Below are 27,253 nucleotides of genomic sequence, written 5' to 3' on the forward strand. Positions count from 1 at the left end.
GTGCTCCTGGCTGTCATACTGGAGTTAGCTATAACAAGATCGCTTCCATTTTATCAGGAAGCAAGCATGATGGCTAGATCAATGCAGACAACTGTTTAGGCAGTGTTGTGATGGAGGAGTATTAAAAATCAATAGGACTTAGTAGATTTTAAATTTGTTAAATGTATCTAATTAGATTAGATAATTAAATTAAATTAAAAATGCTGCTTTTTATGGAAATTTGGAAATTCAGAGAAGTATACAAAGAAAACTAAAATCACTTTTAATCCTAAGCAGACATGACATTGTTTTGGGTTACTTCTTAGTATTTTAATGTATATGTGTGCATGCATTAATACACAAATACATATGCCAATATAAACACCAACCTGTGTATATACATAAGTGTTCCTAGGATAGGTCATTTCAATATTTTTAAGGCTTTTGATTCATATTGCCATTATGCTTCCTCAAAGCATGAGTCAAATTTTGTTATGAATAATAGTTCTCGTTTTACTTAAAGTATGCTCAAATTACTTTATAAAAATAAATAATTTATGGATTTAATAGAGTGTTATTTTGTGATTAGTTTCTATTACTGGGGATAAAATTTTAATGAAAAATGTTCTTTTATAACTTTCAAAATTTTATTAGATTGAAAGAAGGAATAATTATTTTGTCTCAATGAGAAAAATACAATTACATTATGTTATGTCTTAGGGATCTCTGTAGAATTTTGAGGGATGTTTGCCTGTGTGTATTGGGAAGAAAAAGTAGTATTGGGATATGAAGCAGTGTTTAATGATTTGACAAAAAAATGTAATACTTTGAAAATTGCTCATTGAATCTAAAATACTAACATCCACCAGTAAATACATGAAATTTTGATGATTGTACATTCTGTTTTGAAAAACTGGGCAATCGGTGTATTGAGGATTTAAAGACTATTATTTGTAAATAAGAATGGGGGAAAACTTTGTATCTATTATATTTACAGTGGAATTCACTATTTTGCTTGAAATAACTAATCTGTGGACTATATTAAAAACAATATGTACGGCAACTCCAACTCCAAGCAGTGTTGACACTTGTACATAACATTTGCATTATCTTTTTGCTTTTATTTTTTTTTCTCTTCAGGACATCCAGGCAGAAATTGATGCCCATAATGATATATTTAAAAGCATTGATGGAAACAGGCAGAAGATGGTAAAAGCTTTGGGAAATTCTGAAGAGGCTACCATGCTTCAACATCGACTGGATGATATGAACCAACGATGGAATGACTTGAAAGCAAAATCTGCCAGCATCAGGTCAGATTATTCAATATCAAAATAATGGGGAGGTGGATTTTTGTGAGTTTGTATTGATATAATAGAGACTAGGAAGACTTAACCATTATACTGCTTTCTCACTAATAGATTTAAATGTAAAGACTGTTTTGTGGGGGAGGTTTTAGTTTTAGCTTTATTCATGTATAGTATTTTGTACCAACTATAACTTATTTCAAAACTAGTAATGCTTGTAATAATAGTGTTACCACTCTTACTAATTATGGAGTATTAACCTTGACCAACCACTGCATTAGGATCCTTATAAATATATATTTAATATTAAATCCTAGTAAGAGAAATGATAAAATCCTATCTTACATGAGAAACTTAATCGTTATAAGGAGTAAAAGCCAAGCCAGGATTTGAATCCATAGCTTTTTGACTCTTGGCAGTGAACATGTTTTGCTTCATCATGCTGTTGGTATATCTAATTTTAAGGTGTATTTATAGAAATTAAACATCCCTTATAGACACTAAAATGGAAAATTGATGATTCATGTCTGCATTTGGAGAAAGTAAAATTAAATAAGGAATGTGTCTGAGAACCAAAATGCTGACTAAGAAAGGACCTTGAAAAAATACCTGTTGTGACAAATTGATGTTATTTGGAATTAGGAATTTTAGAACGATGTTTAATAGATGATGGACAATGCCTAATTGGATATGAGTTTAGAGGAAACTGAGTACTTGTTATTGGCAAAGACCCAAAAGAGGAATGTTAGAAAGCCCTAGTTCTTTTTTTAAAAAATGTTTTGTAGGCAGAGGATAACTTTCTTAAATTCTATTTCAGAATGCATGCTAAGCTCTACTTCAAGATAAATCTGCGTTTTTAAAATAATCCTTTTATTGATGTCACAATGGCTTACCACACTGTATGTGATTTAGAGCTATAGAATCACACCTCTTCAGATATACGTTACCACAATACACCTACCACCAAGGCCCCCATAATCCTCGACCACAGTTCTTTTTTGCCCCTCCATCTTTCCCCTCCTCTACAGACACCTCGGTTTTTGGTTTGGTTTTGTCTGACCCTTTGCTTTTTTCCACCATGTTCCACACGAGTGAAATTATCAGGCATGTGTCTTTCTTCTTCTGTCCCCCCCTCTCACCCCAACTTGGCATAATCACCTCCAGTTCCACCTGTGCTGCCCATAATGTTGAGTTAATCTTTCTTTTCTTCTTCTTTTTTTTTTTTAAATAGCTGAGTAGTATACCACTGTGTATGGATACCATAGCTTCTTTTTTTTTTTTTTTTTTTAATAGAGGCATGCTTTATTTATTTATTTATTTGTTTGTTTGTTTTGTTTATACATGCACTGGGTACAGTCAGAGGCGCGGGAGGGTGAGAGAATTCACCAGAGCCAGAGCGGGGAGCAGAGCAGGCAGAAGGGCCGAAGTACACTGCTGAGGGGAGCAGCGGGCGGCAGGAGAGGTCTGCGTGCCATGTGGGACCCTCCTCCAGTGGCCGGGGAGCAGCCGGGGATCGAACCGGCGCCACAGAGGCTGCGGGCAGCTTCGCAACCCAGTGCTCAACCGCTGCGCCACCGGGGAGGCCCTGGATACCATAGCTTCTTAATCCACTCATTTGTCCTTAGGCACTTTGGTTATTTCCATAAGGTGCTATTGCACGTAATACTGCTACACATCAAAGAGCATATATGCCTTTACATTAGTGCTTTTGCATTCTTCTGGTGATTACCTGGCAGTGGAAATGCTGGATCACAGGGTAGTTCTATTTTCAATATTTTGAGAAATCTCTATACTGTTTTCAAAGTCACCGGACCAGTCTTCATTCCCACCAGCAGTGGTAAGAGGGTTCCTTTTTTCCCACATCCTCACCAGTGCTTGTTTCTGATCCTTTTGATCGGGGCCATCCTCACAGGTGTGAGTGGTAGCTCATTATGTTTTTGATTGCATTTCCCTAATGATAAGTGATGATGAGCATTTTTTCATGTATCTGCTGGCCATCTGTATGTCTTCTTTGAAGAAGCGCCTATTTAACCCTTCTGCCCATTTTTTGATTAGGTTTTTAGTTTTCTCTTTGGTGAGTTGTGTGACTTCTTTATAAATCTTGTTTATTACCCCCCAGTCAGATGTATGATATGGAAATATTTTCTCATTTTCAGTAGGGCATCATTTCATTTTAATGATAGTTTCTTTTGCTGTGCAGACATTTTTTAGTTTGATGTCTCATTTGTTTATTTTTGTTTTTGTTTCTCATACTGTTGGAGTTGAGTCCCCAAATACGTCGCTGTAGCCAATGCTGTGAGTGTTTTGCCTGTGTTTTCCTCGATGAGTTTTATGGTTTCAGATTTTACATACAAGTCTTTAAAAACATTTTGAGTTAATTTTTGTTTATAGTGTAAGATCGTGGTCTAGTTTAATTCTATGCATGTGACTGTTTCCCCCAACACAATTTATTGAAGAGATATTCATTTCTCCATTGTATACTCTTGGCTCCTTTGTCATAGGTTAATTGTCTGTATAAATACAGGTTTATTTCTGGGCTCTCCATTCGATTCCATTGGTCTGTATGTCTATTTTTATTCTGACATTATACTATCTTGATGACTGTAGCTCTCTAATATAGCTTTAGGTCTGGGCATTTGATACCTCTATTCTTACATTTTTGTCAATACTCTGACTGCTTGGGGTATTTTGTGATTCCTCATAAATTTTCATAATGTTTCGTGTCTTAGAAGAATGTCATTGGCACATTGGTAGGAATTGCATTGAATCTGTTTATTGCTTTTGCGTAAGATGGCACTTTTAACTACGAATGGCACTTCCAAGCTACGAATAGGAAATATCTTTCCATTTCTTTGTGTCACCTTCTATATCTTTAAACAATATCTTACAGTTTTCATTGTACAGATCCTTCTCTTCCTTTTTTAGGTACACTCCTAGATATATATTTTTGAAGTGATATTAAAAAGGGTTGTTTGCTTGATTTCTTTCTCTGATTGTCCATTGTTTGCATATAGGAATATAACTGATCTTTGTAAATCGATTTTGCAATCTTCCACTTCATTATACTTATTTGTTGTTTCTAGTAGATTTTAATGGGGTCTTCATTGTTTTCTATATATGTTGTCATGTTATCTTTGATGACATAGTGATAGTTTTAGTTCATAATATATATTGATAAGTATAATATCTTCCTGTTGTATTGACCCCTTCATTACTTTATAATGTCCATCCCTGCCTTGTGTTACATTTATTAGCTGGAAGTTTATCTGATGTATGTATGGCTGTCCCTACTGTTTATTGGACCCATTTACTTATACATTTGTTTTCCAAACATTTACTTTGAGCTATGTTTATCTTTGGAGCTCAGATCTGTCTCCTGAAGAAAGCAAAATGTTGGGCTTTGCTTTTTGATCCAACCAGCCACTCTCTGCTTTTTGATTGGTGAATTCAGTCCATTTATAGAGTAAATATTGACATATGAGAATTTGCTGCTGCCACTTTGTTTTTAGTTTTCTCACTGTCTATTCCCTGTTAAATTTTTTTTTAAAGATTTATTTATTTAAACAAGGACTGGATACAATCAGAAGCGCTTTAGGGTGAGAGAATTCACCAGAGCCAGAGGGGAGAGCAGAGCAGGTAGACTGACGAAGTACATTGCTGAGGGGAGCAGCGGGTTGCAGGAGAGGTCTGTGCCCATGTGGGACCCTCGCCGGTGGCCGGGGAGCCAACCAGTGCTGCAGAGGCTGCGGGCAGCTTCACAACCCAGTGCTCAACCGCTGCGCCACCGGGGAGGCCCTCAATTTTTTTGTGGCTTTTTCTTCTCTTCTGGTTAGATAGGAGATCTTCTTTTCACATTTCTTGTAGGGGCATTCTAGTGTTTGCAAACTCTTTCAGTTTCTGTTTATGGTCTTTTTATGTTAATAAAGTGTGTGATGGGGGCCTCCCTGGTGGTGCAAGGGGTTAAGCACAGCACTGTGGAGCTGTCTGCAGCCTCTGCAGCACAAGTTCAATCCCCAGCCAGGAAGGTGACCCACATGATGCAGCAGACCTCTCCTGTCACTCCCTGGTGCTCCCCTTAGCAGTATATTTCAGTAGATCTGCCTGTTCTGCTCCCCACTCTGTCTCTGGTGAATCCTCTCACCCCCCTGCACCTCTGGCCTATACCCCCGTTCTTGTATGCATAAATAAATCAATCTTTAAAAAAAAGAAAAGAAAGTGTGTGATGTATTGAAAAAGTACATCCTATTCCAAATAGTGTTGAATTTGACTCCTTGACTTTGCTATTTACTTTCTGATTGTGGTTATGTCACATGGTCTCTCTGAGCCTTAAATTTTGCATTAAAAATGAAAATATAGATATTTAACCCATATGATTATTTGAAGATTGAAGTAAATGATCTGATAACTTCATAGTCTGTGTAAACTGTGTCCAATGTAGCATCTTGTTTATTTTTTATACATAAAAGATCTTAGTGGATCTGCTTTTACTGGTTTCCTAATTTCATGGAACTACTTTATAAAAAGAATTCATCAATGATATTATTTGTAAAGACTTAAAGAAAATCTTTATGAAAGCATGCCCTGAAAGATTTTTATTCTTCTGGGGCTCATAGAGAGAGGTTTGTACTTCTTTTTTCACTAAAAGAAGGAAGTAATGTAGCATGACCATGGAAGCCTGTATAAATATCCTGCTGGAAATGATTGAGCATAAGCATCCTCTCTTTTTTAATGAGATGAATATTAGGGAGTATTGTACAGAGAGAGAATATATGTGTACTTGTTTACAATTGAATTTTAAACTGACCCCCTCCTACTGAGTAGCAATTTATGTTACCCATAAATATAAATAAAAATATTTAAAATGTCAACATAGTGAAAAACAGTCACTGAGATTCTAGCAAAATAAACATCTAGCTTAATAAGTTAAGACACAGGGCTCGCCCTGGTGTAGGTTGGGTATGTGGTGCTGGGATTTTCAAAGTAGAGGATGAGCCCTTTAGGAAAGAAAAAACAACCAATGTCCATATCATGAAAAGATCATTACAAATCGAAAAAATTCCTTGACCTTTCCTGGATGTCAGTACCTAAGCCTATCAAATCAAATTTAATTATGAGTTGGACAGAAAGAATTCATAAGCTCCAGTTGGAATACTAATAAATAAGTCAGTGAATGCTGTTTTGGGAAGATTAGAGAATAAGCATTTGTCAGTGAGCTTCTGATCAAGATAGATCAAACAGTCTAATATAATGTGTTATTAATTTGATAATTAATTAAAATAATTTTTAGCTTCATTACCCACCTCTGCAAATGCAGGAACTTACTCAATCATTTAATCATTTTTTTTTCACGTTTAAGGCATTTCTAGCCATCTATTAGATATGGCCCCTGTCTTTAGGGGTTCACAGTTCTTGCAAGTCAGAGTGACCCCAAAGGAGGAAGTGGTTACTTCCCCCTCAGTTGGTCATCAAGGGCTTTATGAAAGACATGATTCTTAAGTAGAACCTTGAAGGATGTGTAATTTTCCCCCAGATTGATGGAAGAAGAGTGTCTAAGCAGGAGACTCAAAATAACAGTTTTCAAAGAATAGTTAATAAGGTTCAGTCTGGCTGAGAATAGAATTTGCTGCTGGTGTAGTGGGAATATTGTGGCTAGAAAGAAAAAAGGGGGAGAGAAGTAAGGCACAATCTTGAACACCTATGCTCCATCCCACTGGCAATCAATGGAATTTGAGAACTTTTAGTTGAGTTTAGGCAAGATCTCTTCTATTCACATATGGGGGGGTTGCATTAAATTAACACGGTTCTGAAGACGGGGAGAGCTATTAAAAGACCTTTTCAATATCTTGGAAAGAAAAGAGAGACTGAGGCATGGAGGAGACATCCTGTTACGAATAACCAATAGCCACGAACGCTCATCTGTTCTTCAAAAGAGAACTATAGGTCAATTAGATAAATGGTTGGGTGTGGAATATTCAGATAGAGATGACAGGTGAGCACTGCCTGCAGGCAAGTAGGTGAAAAATTAGAAAAGAATCCCAGCAAAGAATCCCAGGAAAACCCTACTATGTAAGGAGTAGGCATCAACAAGGGAAGCCTGCAAAGGAACCTAGGAAGTGACTGTCCTGGAAGAGGAGGGCTGACAGGAGCCAAGGGAGATTGTGAAAGAAGGAAAGGCTTAGTAGCGTTGGCTGCTTGAAGAAGGAGAGTAAGGTCAGGGCTGCAGAGTTCAGGAGCAGGTAGAAGGGCCTTGGCTACTTTTGCCAGGGCCATGTTTGGTTGGAGGGGACAGTCTGATTGCAGAGGATTCAAGAGTTAGAATAGGAAAGAAAGTGGAAATGAAACTCAGTATTCAGTCTTGTTTTCTATATAAATTCTGTGAAGGGCAGAGGAGACAGAAGACATAGCTATATATCTATGTTATTATACATAATAGTATCGTAAGTTTATAATAGCTGGAGGGGTAGGTCTGTATGTATTTTGACCTCTCTGTGCTTTCCTATAGATTTAATATGTTCAATTAAACAAATGGGTGATACTATTTTTTCATTTTTCACTTCAAAAGCAATTATATTAACATTCATCATTACTTGGACACATAGCAGCAGAAAGTGGTTTATTATTCTCAGTAATAGACCATCATGTACAAAGGATACCTCAGAGGTCATCATATAGCATTTAATAATGTCATATTCTGGTGGTAGACAGCCTAAGTTCAAACACTGCCTTTTTCAATTAGCTACTTTGCCATGATCAGCAGATTGCTTACCTCCAGTGTGTAAATTAGGGATCATAAGTATATAAAATATGTAAAATAAGGATCATAAGAATAACTTCCTAACAGGGTTGTTTTGAATTTTAATTTAATTAATCTCTTTAAAATCCTAAAACAATGGCACATGGTTAGCACTAAAGAATTGCTAAACATTCTTCTCATTGTCTACCATTACTTTTGTGGACTTCTTAGCTTTCTTTTAATTTCTCCTTCTTTCTGAATCCACCTATCTTTCTCCTGATCTTTAGCTGCTTAAATCTTTCATCATTTCAGACTCCATCAATCCCTTCTACCCAGCTTGGATTCCATCATAAACCATTTTCAGTCACATCAGGAACTTGAATTTGTTTGGCAATAGTTCGTCCAAAAGATGTAGAAATTCTCCCTGCCTCATCTTTCCCTATCATAGTTGCTAATATGGGGAATTTTTGAGAAAGTCCCAACAAATGACAATGCTCTTTACTGGGTGGATTCTGAACAAGTGCAAAATGAAAGTATGGCCAGTAATCTACAACTGCGTCCTATTAATTACTGACAAAGACCATCGGTGGAGAAGGGAGCTATGAGAACTAAATGGGGTTGTTAACTGGACTGCAGAATGAGCAGAATTACCAGGAGTCACTGGTAGAAGGTGGTGAGAAGAGGAGAAAGAATTGTCTCTGCAAGTCTGTTCTCAAGAGGGCAGGGTGAGCTGAGCGGGCATATCCAGTTATCAGCTTTTCCTCCACGGTGGTGCTTGGCATCAGTGTCCATGTTTATAAGTTTTTATGTTTTTACTTCTAAATTTCTTTTTACTTTATCTTTTTAGCCCTGTGCTGTTTCTATCCCACAGACCTGGCCATCCATGGGACTCAGTAACGTCCCATGTTATCTTGGCATCTCTGAGATAACTGCCTCTCCATTCTGTTTTCCAGAGCACACAGTTTATTCACTATATGCCACCCGCCATGTGTATTGTTGTCACTGGTCTTGCCAGGTCAATTGGAGAAGAGCCCTGTGTTATATCAAATTAGAATTATTTACAATATCATAAGTAAAACAGCTCTTTCATGTTAAAATTATGGGCCTTATGGGGAAGGTACTTTCTCCATAACTTATGTATACCAGACCTTCTGTATCATTTTGCCTAATCTTATAGTTTTATCTTGAATCTATAATTCATCTATGGTATTCCAACTAGATGGTTTAAAAATGCACATCCTCTACTATTACATTTGTGGACTTCTTAGTTATTTTTTTTTTTAATTTCTCCTTCTTTTTGAACCCACCTATCTTTCTTGTGCTCTTTAGCTGCTTAAAGCTTTTGTCATTTCAGGGCCTCCCTGGTGGCACAGCGGTTGAGCGCTGGGTTGCGAAGCTGCCCGCAGCCTCTGTGGCACCGGTTCAATCCCTGGCTGCTCCCCAGCCACTGGAGGAGGGTCCTGCATGGTGCGCAGACCTCTCCTGCCGCCCGCTGCTCCCCTCAGCAGTGTACTTTGGTCCTTCTGCCTGCTCTGCTCCCCGCTCTGGCTCTGGTGAATTCTCTCGCCCTCCCGCGCTTCTGACTGTACCCAGTGCTTGTATAAATATATAAACAAATCTTTAAAAAAAATAAATCTTTTGTCATGTCAGACTCCATCAGTCCTTTCTACCCAGCTTGGATTCCATCATAAACCATTTTCTTTTTTTAAATAGAGGCATGTTTTTATTTATTTTATTTGTTTGTTTGTTTGTTTTGTTTATACATGCACTGGGTACAGTCAGAAGCGCGGGAGGGTGAGAGAATTCACCAGAGCCAGAGCGGGGAGCAGAGCAGGCAGAGGGCCCAAAGTACACTGCTGAGGGGAGCAGCAGGTGACAGGAGAGGTCTGCGCGCCATGTGGGACCCTCCTCTGGTGGCCGGGGAGCAGCCGGGCATCGAACCGGCTCCGCAGAGGCTGCGGGCAGCTTAGCAACCCAGCGCTCAACCGCTGCGCCACCGGGGAGGCCCAATCATAAACCATTTTCAAACACATCAGGAACTCAAATTTCCACTCCTCCTTCAATGTTCTGTCTACTTTTCCTAACTCTGACACTGCATTCAGATAACCCCACCTCCTCTCTCATCTGCTCTTAATTCTGGGCTGCCTAGTGTTATCCTAGAAAGTAAAACATGATAGCATTTCTTCCAGGATAGTTTGACACTCCGCTTAGAGTTGATATTGCGATTCTGAATGATTTCTATCAAATTCAGCACATGGCTCTTTTAAAATATTTTAATTTCTCTTTAGCTCCCAAACCTCTCCCAAACTGTTCTCTCTGCAGGTGGCCTTGCTTCTTTTTTTCTTGGAATGTGATAATTAGATAAATATCCCTTCTCTGAATTCTGTATTTCAATGCTACTTTAATTGTGCTAGAGAAAGGGAGCATTTATTCTAATTCATCTTTTTTTCAAAAAAAAAAAAAGGAATGTCTGCAAAGATCATGATAGGTTATTATTTATTGAACATGCATGTGCTAGAACAACATGAAGTGCTTTATGGATATCGCCTCCTTCCACCTCAGGGGGTCACTGAAACTGTGGAATAACATGTGGCTCAATACCTTGAGCTAATATCTTCAGTAATAGTTTATAGTCTTTTCAGATAACTATAATTAAACTTTTTAAATACTGAAATACAAGGCATCAAAGATTACTTTGCAATAAAAACTTTACATACAAAGACATATTTCACCTAGATCAATATTAAGGGCTCTTATGATTAGAAACTTTAGAAAGGAGATATAGGCTCTTGGGAACTTCGGGAATATTTTTTCTCCCTGGAAAATATGAATTGGAAATATACTAATAAATTTGGGTACATGGTAGATTTTTATGTTAAGTCTATTTAATTTAGGATTATGTTAAATAGCCACTTATTGGCTTAATGATATTTAATGCAGGTCCTTATTAACATAGGGTTTCCGAGGATAGTGAAATTGTCCAATCTAATGAAAACAGAGCACAAGATAAAATTCTATCTTCCCTTTCTTTTATGATCCTCTTAAAAATCCGGAGTACCCTTTAAAAGTGCTTAGAGGAGATTAACCTTTTACATCATCATTACATCTAATGTTACAACATTTTATAGTATCATTGACACCACTTTTAACCTTAGCTAGTTGATTGTGCTATTCATATTGTAAAATGACTGAAACTTCCATTTCCCAAATCTAGTGGAAGAAGAGAGACTACTGCTGTCCTCTGCCTTTGTATCTCTTGTTCAATAAAATTTTCAGACATGATAGAAATTCTCTGTGTTAGCTGTTCAGTAGCTACTATCCCTATGTGGCATGTTAAGCACTTGAAATGTGTCTACTGTAACTGATAAACTGAATTGCACATCTTATTTATTTAAATGTAAATGGAAGGAGCCTCCTGTTGCTGGTGCCCACCATACTGGAAGCCCAGCTTTTGTGTTCTTTTCAACATAGATATCTGAATTCTGAAGGCTTCTCCCTTTTCTCCTATTAGGGTTTAATTCCCTTTCTGAGAATAGGAATAATCCTCTTTGAATGTTTCCTGTTACTGTGGTGTTACAAAGGTATTTTCTTTCATTATAACTCAATTTATAACCTATAGGTTTTACCATAAACCTTTCTTTTCTTTTTCTGAAAAGAAAGAACATAGGTGGTTAGGGAGTAAGAGGGCCAAGTTGTATATTTCATTCTGGGTAGCCTTTACAGAACATGGGGGGGAGGGGTAGTATGTCTTGGCCTCTCTTAATTTGGGTCTTTATATTCTTGGTAGATCTGCTTTCCAATGTTTCTCTGCTTGTCTTCAGGTAGAGCTGGGAAGTTCCTGTCCATCCTTTCAGATGCTGTCCTTGATGAAAGCAATGGCTTTTGTGTAGACCCCAGATTTTTACCACGCTTTCTGAGCAGCTTCTTCTTTCTCTGAACCATACTTCTCACAGAGCTGTGTCCTATCTCAGGGTATATTTAGTTGATTTGTCTTCCTCTTCATTGGAACTCTAAAACTTTCTATTTATGAAACAATAGTGACTGGTGTCAGAGCTGGTGCTCTACAAATACCTGTTTGTGTTGAATAAATGAACAACTGTATTTCATTTTAATAAATGCCCCTCCTTATTCACCCACACTTTCCTCCATTTTTCATATCTGCATGTGGAGGGAAGAATAAAAGCATGCTTGGAGAAACCTTGAGAGGTAAAATCTTTTGTTCATTAAAAATAGATATTAATTCAGGTTTCTCCATCAGTCCTCTTCTACTCTATTTAAATGATGAAGAACCATTTTTGTGGAACTTGACCCTCTAACTCGTTTTGTGTTTGTTATATTTTTTAAAATAACTCGTCACTTAAAAATATCTGTAGTTGTTCAATGCATTATTCAAGCTAGGAAGAGAGAACTGTGTGAAGCATATTGTGTGGCAGTGGGCCCCATGCTATGTTGATACTACATTCAGCCACAGTATCTATTGTTTGCACGTTAAATACCCAAAGAAGGAACTGAAGCAGTTGGGAGTTAGTGCAGTATGTCAATTCCCCCAAATGTGAGTTTCCATGAATATCTGTTAAATAAAGAAATGTCTTAAGATTCTGCAAGCATGATTGGTGACTAGTTATCTCTAGTCTCGGAGAAGTAAAAGCTTTACAGTATTTAGAGTAAAAGTGAGAAGGAACAACTTATTAAACACAAATTTAAGATTTCTAATATATTGCAAAAGATTCAAGCCATAGCCCAAGAAAAGGCTTTCATCTTGGAAGATGAAAGAATGACATTGAAACAAGAACACTGAGGGCTACTACGGAAGCATGCATTTATTTGGGCATATGGTAGTAATCCACTAAACACATAGTTATAATCTGTTGGAGAGTAACCAGAACAGATTTTCCAGGCAAAGATTCTGCAGATCAGCTTTCTTTTTACTGTGGAAGAAGAAAGATGTAGAGACACACATAAACCGATATTGGTTTGTTTTTATTTCAAAGTCACTGAAATATCTCTCTTAAAAAATGTTGCTTTCATTTTTATAGACAGTGATTCAGGTGCTGAGTACCGTAAGTTTCAATGACCAATATCATTATTCTTGTGCAGTCAAAATAGTTAATTGTGTAGGAAAGGATATCTGTATGCTCTTCTATTCAATGACTGTGTGTAACTGGATTTCAAAGGAATGTAACGATTGGCTTAGTTATTGATTAGAGACTTAAACTACACACATTGAAAGTAGAGGATCAAATAGTCTGTGATTTCCAGCTGTAATGTGTGTGTGTTTTAAAATGCCAGAAAGAAATTGCAATAGCTTGGTAGTTATACTTGTGGCAAAATGGTTTGTAACTGCAAAGAGAATTTTCAGTTAATATAATTGAAATTATTTATTTCTCTGTCACAGTGAAATTGTTGTTTGTCAGGGTGAGGTAATTGCAGTTTGCCCTAAAATTACTCAATATGAACACAAGAAAGCTGCCAGTCGAGCAGAATTGGGATCTTGCTAAATCACAATTTTGTTACATGAGGTCATTGATAGCACCTGTAGACTAAATAGAAAACATTGTAAATGCAAGATAATAAAATAAAATTTTAAATCATATAATCTCCAAATTGTTAAATACTTCAGAATTCTTTATTTACACATTATTTTTATTTCATTTGTAGATGCTTTGAATTAAACATAGAATTTTGGAGTTTGAATAGCTTGTTTTTTATTAGCTGATGGAGAAAGTAAGTATAAATATTGTAGGATCCTTGGCTTTTTGGCTGAACTGGTTGCCAGCCAGGTCATGGTATTTTAGAAATAGCATCACTCATACTTTTTTTCTTTCAGCCAAAAATATTGGCTGTTAGACTGTGGTCATTATTTTATAAATTAGAGAAAAACTAGATTAACTAAAGAATTTTAGTTCTTCTGAAAACATTATGAACTTTTCAATACAGACTTACGGTATTTTTCAATATTTATTACTGAGAGCACCACCTAATGAGACCAGTGGGGAAATATTTGTTCAAATTAACTCGAGCAGCATTGTCAGCTTTGAAACAGAGGCTCAGGTAGATCAGATGTCCATAAAGGAAATTACTGACAGAGCTGAGGCTGTAGTAGTAGCTGTGCCTGCTTGGGGGCCCTCATACCGCTCAGTAAAGGAGTGTATTTGTGGAAGTGGAATCTTAATACCAAGTGTAAGGTGAGCATATTTTTGGGATGTGAAACCTAATCTCTCAACCTGAAAGGACAGGGACACTTGAGGTAACTTCATTTCATGTATTGGGCACTTAACCTAAGTCCACATTCAGGGTCTGTCCTTTGAGTAATGCAGGCCTGAGTAAATGCTGATTCCCTGAATTTGTGGAGTTCTTCCATTCTGATGCAGTTTAAGTGGTGTGGGCTTGAGACTAGATTAGTGGATTTCCTCCTAGTAAGGGCAACTAACAAATTCTTGTTTTTACTTATATTTCTCAAGGGTTTTTGCTCTTACTGGAAACTTAATCACATAAAAACAATTTTCTAAGCATGGCTCCTTGTTAGTGAAGTTCATAATTAAGGAATGTGAAGCTACTTTTCTTTGTTAAAACCAGAAGACATTATTGAACCAAAGCCTCACCTTTAAATCAGAGTACAAAGTACTATAATCAGTGATTTATATCCAGTTGTTTTTGATTCCTAATGGGCATTCATCACTGGGCATCTATCAGTCTTATACCAAATAGTGTACTATCTAAACAATTCCTTATTGTTTTTCAATTTTTTATGATACGTGTTGGTGATGTTCTGCTTTCAATCTATTTAGTTATAAGAGAAATTAAGACATTAATAATTTTCTTTCCTAAAAAAACTAATGGGCTTTTTTGTTGTTGGAAAAAAAAGTAGTACAGTCTGTTGTGAATAGTCCGTATGTACAAAAAAATTTTTTTAAATGAAGGAAGTATTCTCAGCAGTAACCACACTTGGTATGTACTTTCTAAACCTTTTATTTGTGTATAATTTCCTTTTCTCTATCTCTCTTCATATATATAAGTGAAATTATATTGGAATGTGCATATATGCACTATGTTTAAACTACTAAAATTGCTTTATAATTTTGGATTATATTGTGAACATTCTTTTTGAAAGCTTCAGATTTATGCCTTTGTAGTATGGAGGTATATATTTTACTATTTTGATATACATTACCAATAAATATTACGAATATTCAGGTTATTCCCATAACCACAAGCAACCTATTCTACCTTAGTCAAATAACTAAATAAATACTATAATTTTCATATGTGAAATTTTTCTTTTACAAAGGGTTGACTTCTTTCTTGGGTATGAATGTTCATATAAGATTACTAGGCTGAAAGAAAGTATATAATTCTTTTAAGGTAATTCAAGCTTTGAAATGTGGTTGGCGTTTTCTCTCAACAGGGCTCATTTGGAGGCCAGTGCTGAGAAGTGGAACAGGTTGCTGACATCTTTAGAAGAACTGATCAAATGGCTGAATATTAAAGATGAAGAGCTTAAAAAGCAAATGCCCATTGGGGGGGATGTTCCTGCCTTACAGCTCCAGTATGATCACTGTAAAGTAAGTTGCCCACATGAGATGGGGGTGGGTTGTTTTGTTTTGTTTTTTTTTCATTTCAATTATGGCAAAATAAATACTCAAGATAAAATTTTAGATAGATATAAGAATACTTTTATATATACATTAGAATTGAACCAGTATCACTGTTCCCCCACCCTTGTTCTAGAGGTCAGTATCTTGGCATTTAAATTTCATGCCTTACTTGCATTTGTTTCAAATGAATGTGTCTCTTCATCTTTACCTAAATTTTTTTTCAGACATTACAGATATCTGCAGAATAATCCTCTTAACTTATAATGAAATTTAATTTTCTGATTTTAAATGTTAATATACTGGAGGAAACATTTTCAATACAAGCTAACCTTAAGTTCAGAAATCATAAAGTTATAAAAATGACAAACGAATTTGCTCATAAAAAAGAGTATAAGGAATTTGGTAGTATGAAAATAGAATAGATTTAAGTCTTCAAATGAACACTGTTGTATTTATAACGATTGATATGTTTCATTTTTCTGAATCGTGTTATTATCTGCTCAATTTTCTGTCCCTGCAAATTTGTTTTCACTGTAACTAAAAGATATGCTGAAATGTTATCAACTGACACATTAAATTACTAGATCTATTGTTTAAATATTTTGCCTTATTAACTTTCCATTAGTTTATTTAATATTCCTTCCTATCCATTATCTCATACATTGCTTATTAGCTTGTTTTGTCATATAGCTTCTACTCTTTACATACAATGCAAGTTATCATTCTAAATCTATCCATATAATGTGATGTGAGAATTTTATTCACTTTTAAGGAGTGATAAACATGATGCATGCATCATCTAAAGAAGATAACATCTGTGTAATAAGTTGCTTCAGTGCAAAATTAAAAGACTAAACCTTACTTTGTTTCAAACCCTTTGACTAGGTTGTTCAAATTATTATTTGGGTTATTTTTGTCTTTCTACTTGAAAAGTGAATGTATTAGAAAAATAGCACTCAGATAAGGAAAGGGAATACTGTTGGTGTGTAATGTGCAAAATTAATATGCAATAATAATGATGATGATGATAGAATATTTTAAAATACAATTTAAGAAAATGTTTCCTCATACTTTTCCTCCAGCTTTCCCTTCTATTAACTATTGTGTCCTTTTTATGGAGTCAGATGTTAGTGAGGAAATAGAGTACTACAAAGCATTCTAATGGAATTGCTCTGTAAGGAATATAATTTGCCTGCAGCCATGTGCTACTAGTTTCAATTAAATCTTGAGGCACAAAATGGTTTTCCTCTTCTGACCTCAGCAAGTCTTTGTAGTAAGTGCTGGCTCTGTAAGTGCTGGTAACCAGCACGGTTACCTTGTTTTAGATTGTACTTCACAATCAGTGCTCCATCTTGGAGCACTGTATGCGATAATGTATCCCATCATGATAAGTGCCATAAAGAAGTAAGGCAAGATCAGGAGAGAGAGGGGGGTGGGACACTATCAGCAACAGGAGGTGAGACTTATGTAGAGAAGGCCAGGATGGTAAATGGGGTGGTTTTTGAATGGAGACCTGAATAAGGAAAGGAACTCTTCGGGCAAAGGGAACAGAAAGACACAGGCCATATTTAATGAGCATCTGGGATAGATATTCAAGAGTTGTGGTTTTTTGTTTTTTGGGTTTTTTTTTGATACTTTAAGCTTAAGATGTTTATAGACAGCTGGATATTTAAGTCTAAAGCTAGGGGAAAGATCAGGGCTGGATCAATTATCAGCATATATATTATCCCTGGAATTTATTGAGGTCATCTAAAGAAGCAAGAATTCCAGGATATGAACCCTGAGCCACCCTAGCTTTAGCGATTGTAAGGATATAGAGAGAAGGCAGAACCAAAAGATAGAAGAAGCAAGAACCAATCTAGAATATCAAAGGAAAATATGTCATGATGGAGGGTATAATCACAAACATCAAATATTGCTAAGAAGTTGACTTGACCAGCTAAAGACAGTCTTGTTGACCTTGACAAGAATCAGTTCATTGACATGATGGAGCTGGAATTAGGATTGGTGTAGATTCAAGAGAGAATATGAGCAGAGGACATATAGAAAACTCTTCCATGGATTTTTTTTTACAACAAAGGAAACAGAATTGAGGCAATAGCTAGACGGGGAATGTGGGGTGAAATAGTGGTTTTGTAAAGTGTTTAAATGCTTTACCTTATTAACTTGCCATCCAACACGTATCTGTGTTCATGGAAATGATCCTGTGAAGTGGTGGGAGGCAATGATATAGATGAGATGAGGCCATGCAAGAACAGTGATGGGGATGGGGGGGTTCCATTGTGTCAGTGGAGTGGTTGGGCTTAATTAGGAGGACAAAGAGTTCATATATTTTAACAGAAAATATATTATGTGAAAAAAATTATGTGAAATATATGGGTGCAGTCTGATAATATATAATAATACATAGCATAGATATTCTCTTTTTATTACCACTATTTTCTCGATGAAATAAGAAGCAGAGTCATCCACTGAATATAAGAATAGGGAGAAAAATGTGGAGGTCTGAGTAGAGGGAAGATAGAAAATATAGTGCAAAAGTGAGTGAGTTCATAAGCTAATAATGTATAACAAGACCACAGGTGGTGTGATGGGCCAGCTTGAGTTCAGTTCTCATGAACTTGAAGTTAGAACAGCCAATGTCAATATTTTTCTTCATCTGTGTTTAGTTGCTTCTGTGAAGGGGAAGAGTTAACTGGAGAACTGAATTTACAAATGTGAAGGAGAAAGAGAGGGACAAGGGAGAGATAAAATTACAAGAGATTTAAAGAAATACTAGGAAGTTATAGTAGTGATCACATGTGGAATGGAAGTTGAGTAAGGGGAGACGTGAAGATATGAGAGATGAGAGATGGAAAAGCATGTGTTGCCAGTGGCTTGGACACCTCAGTGGAATTCAGAATTGTTCAAATGGGAAACTTGCGGAGGGGAAATCCTGTAGAGAAGCAGGTGGAGGTCAGAGAAGGGATGCTAGAAATGGAGTTTATGGACTCCATAAGATGTTGCTAAGGACAATATCTGGTGTTTTTTGACAGTGAGTTGCACAGCTGGGTGGAGAACAGGGTTATCGGAGGAGAACAAGGTTGGTGGAGGAGAGCAGGGCAAGTGGCTGAGAGGCTGGGGTGATGGAGGATTAACTACATGCGTGATAAAATCATCATAAGTTGGAGAGAAAGCCAGTTGTCAAAATAATGATTACGAGTAGGGCAATGTGGTGTAATTGGGGATTCTAATGCAGTCATGACTTCCCATCCTTTTCATCCATTGAATCTTAGATAGATCTATGGATCATTGAATCCTTAGCTGGAGATGGGCAGAGAAATAGTCCAAGTTAGATATAGATTATTCCTGCTCTCTAAATTCCTTGGTGCCCACGTCTGAACCTAGGTTACTATTTTTTTTTTTAAGATTTATTTATTTATTTATACAAGCACTGGGTACAGTCAGATGCGCGGGAGGGTGAGAGGATTCACCAGAGCCAGAGCAGGGAGCAGAGCAGGCAGACTGACAAGTCAATGCTGGGGAGAGCAGCGGGTGGCAGGAGAGGTCTGCGCGCCATGACCCTCACCCGGCGGCCGGGGATTGAACTGGCGCTGCAGAGGCTGCGAGCAGCTTTGCAACCCAGTGCTCAACTGCAGCGCCACTGGGGAGACCCCCTAGGTTACTATTGATCCAGACTACTGTTGAACCACTGAGGGATGTTCTCATTAATGAGTGGTGTTTCCATTTAATGGTCTGTATTTCTTTTGACTTTCTGAATTATGTGTTAGATAAATCACATGACTAGCACTGCTAGAGTCACTGTGGTCTTTCCTAGTCTGTTTACCAATTTATTAATGATCCAAAATGATAGGATTTATCAATATTATATATTATCAGTGTTTTGAAAAGAGTTTCATAAATAACTATGAGAACTAAGCAAGCTGAGATATTAGGGGAAATAAATTAGGAAATGTATTTTAGAGTAGTTTGTGGTGATGGACGTTAATTTTGCTATGACCACCAAAACCAAGCTCATGCATTGGTTGTTTGGTTTGAACAACAGAGATTTTTTTCCTCATACTTCTGGAGGCAAGATGTCTAAGATCAAGTATCCGCTTGGTGGTCTCTTTGGGCCCTTTGTCCTTGGGTTGCCTTCTCCCCTGGCTGTCTCTCCTCTTTCTTCTGTAAATATCCGTATCTTAAAATTGCTCAAAATACCCTCTTAGATGGACACCAGTTCTATTGGATTAGGACCCACCCTCATTTTAACTAAGTTGCCTCTTTAAAAACCCTGTTTCCAAATATATTTTTTATAAATTATAATTTATTATAATTAGACTAAATCACTCTGTGTTAATAACGATTGGGGCAATATTTAAATATGTGGCATCTACCCAAATTGCTTACCTTTCTTACTGGACTTTGCCCACCATAATCATTGAACAGTACTGTAGCTGAACCTCAGCCTTGCCAGTTTTCTAAGCTAATTCTCCAGTCGATCCTCAATGTTTTCTTAAAATCAGAATTCCTCTGGGTGTCCAAGGACAGCTGTCCAGGGCAATTTATCCTTTTCATTATCATTGAAGACTTCTTTACCCCTGTCTTGAGATTTTTTTTCATTGGAGAAATCTAGTATGTGTGAGGGCAGGGAGGTGGGGGTCCTTGTTGATGGTGGTGTGTACAAACAACTTAGGATCAATTTCAGAACCAAAAGGAACCCAAGAAGTAATTTAGTCCAGTCTCCTATGTATAATGGAAGAAAATGAGATGACAGTGTGGTTTAATGGAATCTGAGTTTTCATCCTTCCTCTCTCACTCCCAACAAATATATACACTTTGTCTGGCAATTTCTAAGATGTGGGGGAGACTCTACAGAGAGGACAGACACTCCTGTCGACATGGAATCAGGGTTGAGTCTCTGTTTACTTTTCTAAAACTTACAGTTCCTGTCCCTTTTCTGTGTTCCAACAAGCTGTGGACTGCACGTTGCTTTCCCAAGTCTCTGGATGTCTGCCTAACCTCCATTTCTTAGACACCCCCCACCCCAACTTTGATCCCTTGGTTATAATTCAGGCATGATCAGGCGTGATTTCAGTTCATGCACACATTTATTTCCAATCTTTTTTATCTAACAGATTATAGAACTTTTCAGTTGTAGTATTATGATACAGTTTTAAATAGTCCTCATGTATGTTTACACTAAATTTAGCACCGAGTTTTTTTTTTTAGTTTGTCTATTGTTCCAAACTAATTTTTTCTGACTTCTTTCTATTTTAATCCTTTATCATAATAGAGTTTGAAAAATCTTTTTGACTTCAGAAAATTCTTGCCTTGTGACTTTAAAGTATGTAGTTAGAATCAATCAAAATCAACCCATAAATGACTTGGTCCTAATATTAGGCAAGTTGTTATTCTCTAAATTTCCCATAGAAAAAGGGGGAGCTTCTAATTGATTTCTAACTCATTTTTCTCATCTTCACGTAGATGTCTGAGTTCCTTTGTTTTGAACAGTACAGTACTACTTAGGGAAGTTGAATTACTTGACAAAATATCACAGCACAAAATTAGAATATCTAGAGATTGCCAAATGGAATTGTCTTTTTCTAAAAGAGACAAAGAAATGTAATGCTGATTTCTTAATTATTCCATGAGATAGGATCTCATAAATGCAATTCTGGAATGCCAGTGCATAGTCTTTTAAAAGATCAATATAAAAAGAGATACCGTATGTCCTGTTGTAGACAAGACAATTATACATCCACAAGATACATCTAAAACCACCCATACTGATGTTACATAAATAAGCTCAAATTTAAATTTTGAGGAATATTATTTTAAACAAAGTTGGGTTTTTTTTTTGTTTTTTAATCTTAAGTTTATTATGTTATTATGTTTGGTATGTAATCCCCTGTTTTGAAAATTATTGAACCTCTAACATTCTCATCTTTCCCATTCACTACACAGCCACAGTGAGGCTTTAGGGCATATTGTTTCAATCTTCAGTTCAATTTCTGCCCATCTGTATATACAAACCACTTAGCATAGTACAGATAGTGTGTACTCAATAAGCAATACGTGTTGGAGTTAGCCTTTAAACTAGGACTTATATTTTCTAGTATATTTTTAATTTTACTCCATGTCCATATTTTGTATTTTTCCTTTTAATTTATGATGTTTGAGTACCATAACTTTGGCTATCATAACTTACTTTTATTATTTTAGCCTCTTAATGCTTAAAAGATAACTTCAACTACTCAGGAAATGGGATGAAGTCATTGAAATAATATTATTTTTGAGAAGTTATATAGAATAAAATAAGAGCCTAGAGACTGGAAGATTACTTATTTCTTGTTCTTAATAAAAGAAAACAGCTTGTCTTGGTAAGGTCAAGCCCATAAGACATATCTGCAAGCACTGTCATCAGCTAGCTTATCAAAGATTAATAGGCAAATTATAAATGTTTAACTGTGAATCTAATTACGTAAAGGCAATATTTGACTGCTGCTGTATAATAAATAAAAGGACAAAATTAACACACATTTTCTTACATTTACATTTGCATGGTTTTATCTTGGGTCATGCAAATGTCTGCTTCCATGGTTACTATGAAACCGATAACTGTGTTAAAAGACTGGTTTCTCAGATTTATGGGTGCAGTCACTTCAGATCCTTGGGTTTCTATATGAGAACTCATATTTTCAAAGTCTTAAAATTTCTACCTATACTTCTATATGATAATCCTTACTATGTAGATCAGTGATTTAATAACACATTTTCATAACCAATCTTTAATAATGGTAGTGCCAGTCACTTCATCCATCCAGCCAGCCAGCCAGTTAGCCAGCCAGCTCTACCCATATTCTTCACTGAATGCCTTGTAAATTGAAATTGATGCTGAATATGTAAAGAGCAATAAGACACAGCCTCTACTCTTCAGTGTCATATTTTAACAATTGCTATACTGAAATGCTCAGTGCTCATGGCTGTATCCAGAAGGCGTATTATATATATATTTATATATGTTATATATTAATATATGATTATATATATTTATATATGTATTTATATATATATATATATATATATAAACTATTTATGTGATGACTCTAAAAGTTCCAGTTAGGTTGATATTGTAAGGTCATACTTCAGACCCCCTGGTATATATACCCAGCAATTATATATATAAAAATGAACACCCAGCAATTATATATATAAAAACCAGAAAACCAAACATAACAAAGATGAACTTTAAACTACAACAAATAATCTATAGATAGAAACAAAGCAGAAAAGAAAAGTAGTAGGGTTGATGCTCTAGGGGAAAAAAGATTCAGTCCTGCTGATGAGCAAGCAGACAGCCCCATAGCAAAGTCTCTACTCAAAATCTCTCTATTATGTATTGAATTGAATGACTCACAAATTGGCATCACTTTCTTCTATAATAGAAATGTCTACAGAACTGATATTTGAAACATCAATATGGTTTGAACCCTTAATTAAAAGCCTATACTTTCTTGGGTGTTTTAACCAGTGACTCAGAATATTATACATTTTTGGCAACGACAACGATAATAAATATTTTGTCCAGTACTTAATAGCACATACAAATGGGCAGACTCATTAAGGAATGATAATAATAATGACAGTGATGATGATGATAGTGATGGAGGAGGAGGAAAAGCAGAAGGAGGGGAGGAAGAGGAAAGGGAAATCTTCAGAGGGCTCTGACCCTGGGGCCTGGCACAGGGTAATTACACAGTTAATAGTGGCTGAATCTCCTCCCATAATTGCTGAGAATCTGTCTTGACAGTTTCGATCACTATTTTCTAGAACTGCCTCGGCTATATGTGTTGTTGAAATTAAATAAAATCATATTAGAACCTGTTATTTATTGTCTAAGACAGATCAGCAGAACTAGTTAGGATTAACCTACTAAATTAGACAGGGATCACCTTCCAAGCTCTACAACTACCAGTCTGTAAATAAACAGTCATGTTTATTCCCATGTAGTTCTCTCAATGTCAGAATAAATAGCAACTTTAAAATATTGTTTAAAAATGAACAATGATGTAAAAAATAAAAAAAAAATAAAAAGAGAAAATAAATAAAATATAGAGTGTTTTTTAGTGATGGTTTTAGAATAGCTTTATTTCCCTGTTTAATAACTTAACTCTTAGTTTCATTTTTAAAGTTTTATAGAAAGTGAAGTCATTTATATTGCAGCTTCTCTTTCCAGAATACAAGGTTATCATTCAATCAACAATTATTTAGAGAGCATTTACCGTGTAGATAGTAGTCATTTGTAATGTTATGGATTTACTTCAAATATTGCAGGTTGGGCAAAATGCAGGTTGGGCAAAATATTGCAGATTGGGCAAAATTGCAGGTGCAGTTTTCACTGTTCAATTTACACTTCATTTTCATAAGAATATAAATATTATGTTTGTTTGGGCAGTTGTCAGAGCTCTAGCACTCTTTTCCAATAGAATACATTTTGATTTTACAAGTGGAAATCACCAAGAATGATTGAAAGTGCTTGATTCAGGTATAATTTCTCATAGCATTTTTCATTTCCCTAGGGCTACTCTGTCCTTGGCTTAACTAAATTTAATTCCCACATTCAAACATCATTATATGAAAGCTGGGGCATTTGGCCTTAAACTGAATTGCCAAGATACATAGACAAACTAACTGATTAAAATAACAAATTTGAGCATTGTCTTTAAACAGCATCATTCACTATTCAGTTTAGTCTGTGTATGTGTATAGTGATTTTTCTCTGTATTTAAGTAATCTGAAACTCTGCCTAAAAACCTGCAATTTTAAAATTTTGCTGTTTATAACAGTTACCTAAAGTGAAAAATTGGCTTTTTGCTAAATTTGGCTAAAATTAATTTCCAAATACCACTACCTACCTTGTACCTTTGCCACCTATATTGACTTTCTTACCCAAAACACAGCCTTTAGAGGTGTGTTAATGTGTGGGATACCTAGACTCAGTTTCCCAAAAGGGTGGGTGGAAGCCTCCCCAAATTAACAAGCAATTCTCAGACACTGAAAAAATGTCTGAGAATCTGAAAATTCAACAAAATTCTAACACTGTCTACACAGAGAGTATTAGGTTTCACAGATTAAAGGCTCAGTCTCCTAAGACTGTCCTCTACTTAAGACACCACAAACCCAGGGTGACACCTGGGCCTCTGACTTATTGACTACAGAATGAATATTCCCACAATCCTCTCAGACTGAAGGTGCCCATTGCAATCCCAGATTATCATCTGTCCTTCTGAACTACCGGCTATAAATCAGAGGTTCCTAAGATACTCTCCTCAAATTCCATTGATTTGTTGTTGTTTTTTTTTTTTTTTTAAAGATTTTATTATTTATTTTTATACAAGAGCTGGGGTACAGGGCAGAGGTTGTGGGAGGGTGAGAGGATTCACTAGAGACAGAGCGGGGAGCAGAACAGGCAGACAACCGAAATACACAGCTGAGGGGAGCAGCAGTCGAGACAGGAGAGGTCTCCCACACCATGTGGGAATCTCCCTAACTGGCCGGGAATTGAACCCACACTGCAGAGGCTGTGGACAGCTTCACAGCGCTGCGCTCAACCTGCTGTGCCACCAGAGAGGCCCTCAAATTCCATTGATTTGTAAGAATGGCACACAGAACTCAGGGAACCTGTTTCCTTTCTAGATCATTGTTACAAAGAACACTAATGACTACAGATCAACAGCCACTTGGAAGAGAAACGTGTGGTATGGAGAAAAGGCACATCATTCTCCCCTTATCTCCATGTGTTTACCAACCCTGAATCTCTCTGAAACCCCTCCTTCAGGTTTTTTATGGCAAAATTACAACACAGGCATGATTAACTCATTGGCCATTGGCAATTGAACTTAACATCTAGCTGCTCTCCACTCCCAGGACATCTTGGGGTGGGACTGGAAGTTATGCTCTCTATTCATGTTAGTTTCCCTGGCAACCAGCCCCCTTCGTCAGGTGCTTCCAATAAGTCATCTCAGCAGCGTAACCCTTAGAAAATATCACTCCTGTCTATCATAGCACTCATAACACTACGGTATTCCAAGGGTTTGGGTGAACTGTGAGACAGGATCTTGGATGAAGACTAATAGAGAAATACCTTTTACTCATCTGAATAACCAAATATATTTATTTCCTATAAATCACAGTATTATTAGTAAAGCTGCTACTTGTTTGCAGTTCTTTGCCACACAACATTTAGTTATCTGCACGTGGATTTGTCTCCTAAGCCTAATAAGTACCATTGGAAACTTACTCAAATATTCCAAAATATTGCAAGTCTAGAGGGAGAAGCAAGGCCACCTAGTAGCTGTCACCCTCTGGTGGTGAAATTGAGAGTGGACAGCAAATGTAGGTAAGACATAAAGTCCTCTAAAGCCCAGTGATGCAGCCCACTCTACTCATCCCATTCCTAATCAACTGCCTGCAACACTCTTAGCCCAGAAACAGTTTCATTTATCTGATGGTTCATTTATTCATCTGAGGAACTTCTATGGGGTACCTGATGTTTGCCACATACTTTGCTACACACAGGTGATGCATCTTTTCATAAGATCGCTTTTGTTGTCACAGAAATCACCATTTAGCATCAGAGTCAGGCTTGAAAACAGGTAACTACAGTGCACTTGAACAATACACAAGCACTGTAATGTGAACTTGAACTCACAACCAGATGGCACAGATGAGTCATGATTGTCTGTATTGAAAATTGCAAAAGGCTGCATAGAGCAGATTTGCCTTTGGACTAGAAAAGAGACCTTGGATGAGAATTCTTTAAAGAGAGTTACCAGGCTCCTAAAGGGAAAATCCTCCTAATTAACCATAGTACTACTTGGAGTACTCACTAGAGCAAAAGGCACTGCATACTTTCCTACTGATTATCTTGAAAGAAAGATAATACAAGTTCAGCACACAATACAGTGCTTGATAATAGCAGACTTACTATATCTGCTGTAGGAAGGAATACTTTAATGTGTACATATACTTTAAAAACTATAGTGGAGAGTACTGTTTTATTACTGTGAGAAATTAGAAAGGATTCCTGTCTTATTTTTAGCATTCATATTTAGTATTCTGATTCAGGCATCATTTATTATATTAATGAGGTGGAACCAAAATGAATTTATATATTAAATGTTCATTTAGGAATGTTAACCAAAACTTTTAAAGCACTATGAAGGCAATTTTTTTTTTACTTTGCCTGCATACCAATGAAAAGTTAGCCTGTTTTCTTTCCTCTTTTTATGCAATTTTATTAGTGCTGTCAAATTTAATGACTCTTCTGCCCTTTTTGCTGTCATACTGTAATGACTTCAGATCCATATATGCTGATATAGCTTGGAAAGCAAGTTGTGAAAAAAAAGGAATTACATTTTAGCAGATTTTCCTTATGTTTGGATCTTTTTTTTTTTTTTTTTGCTTATATTCTCCAAGAAGCAATTAAATGCTTTAAAAAGAAAAAAAGAAAAAGCTAAGGAGGCCTGCTGCACCAGCAGTACTTCTATTTGTTATAGTTTCAGATGTGTGTGTTTAGAAAGAGCTTCATGGATGCGTGTTTCCTGCAGTCACAGTCACACAGAACTCCACTCTTGGGTCTGCACTGGGTTTAATAC

General features: G+C 36.4%; 1 protein-coding gene across 1 annotated transcript in view; it reads left to right on the plus strand.

The window, feature by feature from the left end:
- The window catches only part of UTRN (utrophin), a 473,527-nt gene that overhangs the window by 325,304 nt on the left and 120,970 nt on the right, over positions 1-27,253 (plus strand). Inside the window, exons 53-54 of the mRNA XM_054698162.1 lie at positions 1,120-1,292; positions 15,425-15,581. Of these exons, the coding sequence (XP_054554137.1) occupies positions 1,120-1,292; positions 15,425-15,581 (330 nt within the window). The remainder of the gene's footprint in view (positions 1-1,119; positions 1,293-15,424; positions 15,582-27,253) is intronic.

This window comes from Talpa occidentalis, unplaced genomic scaffold, assembly GCF_014898055.3.
Source record: "Talpa occidentalis isolate TD23 unplaced genomic scaffold, MPIMG_talOcc4v2.1 talOcc4.2, whole genome shotgun sequence".
Lineage (NCBI taxonomy): Eukaryota > Metazoa > Chordata > Mammalia > Eulipotyphla > Talpidae > Talpa > Talpa occidentalis.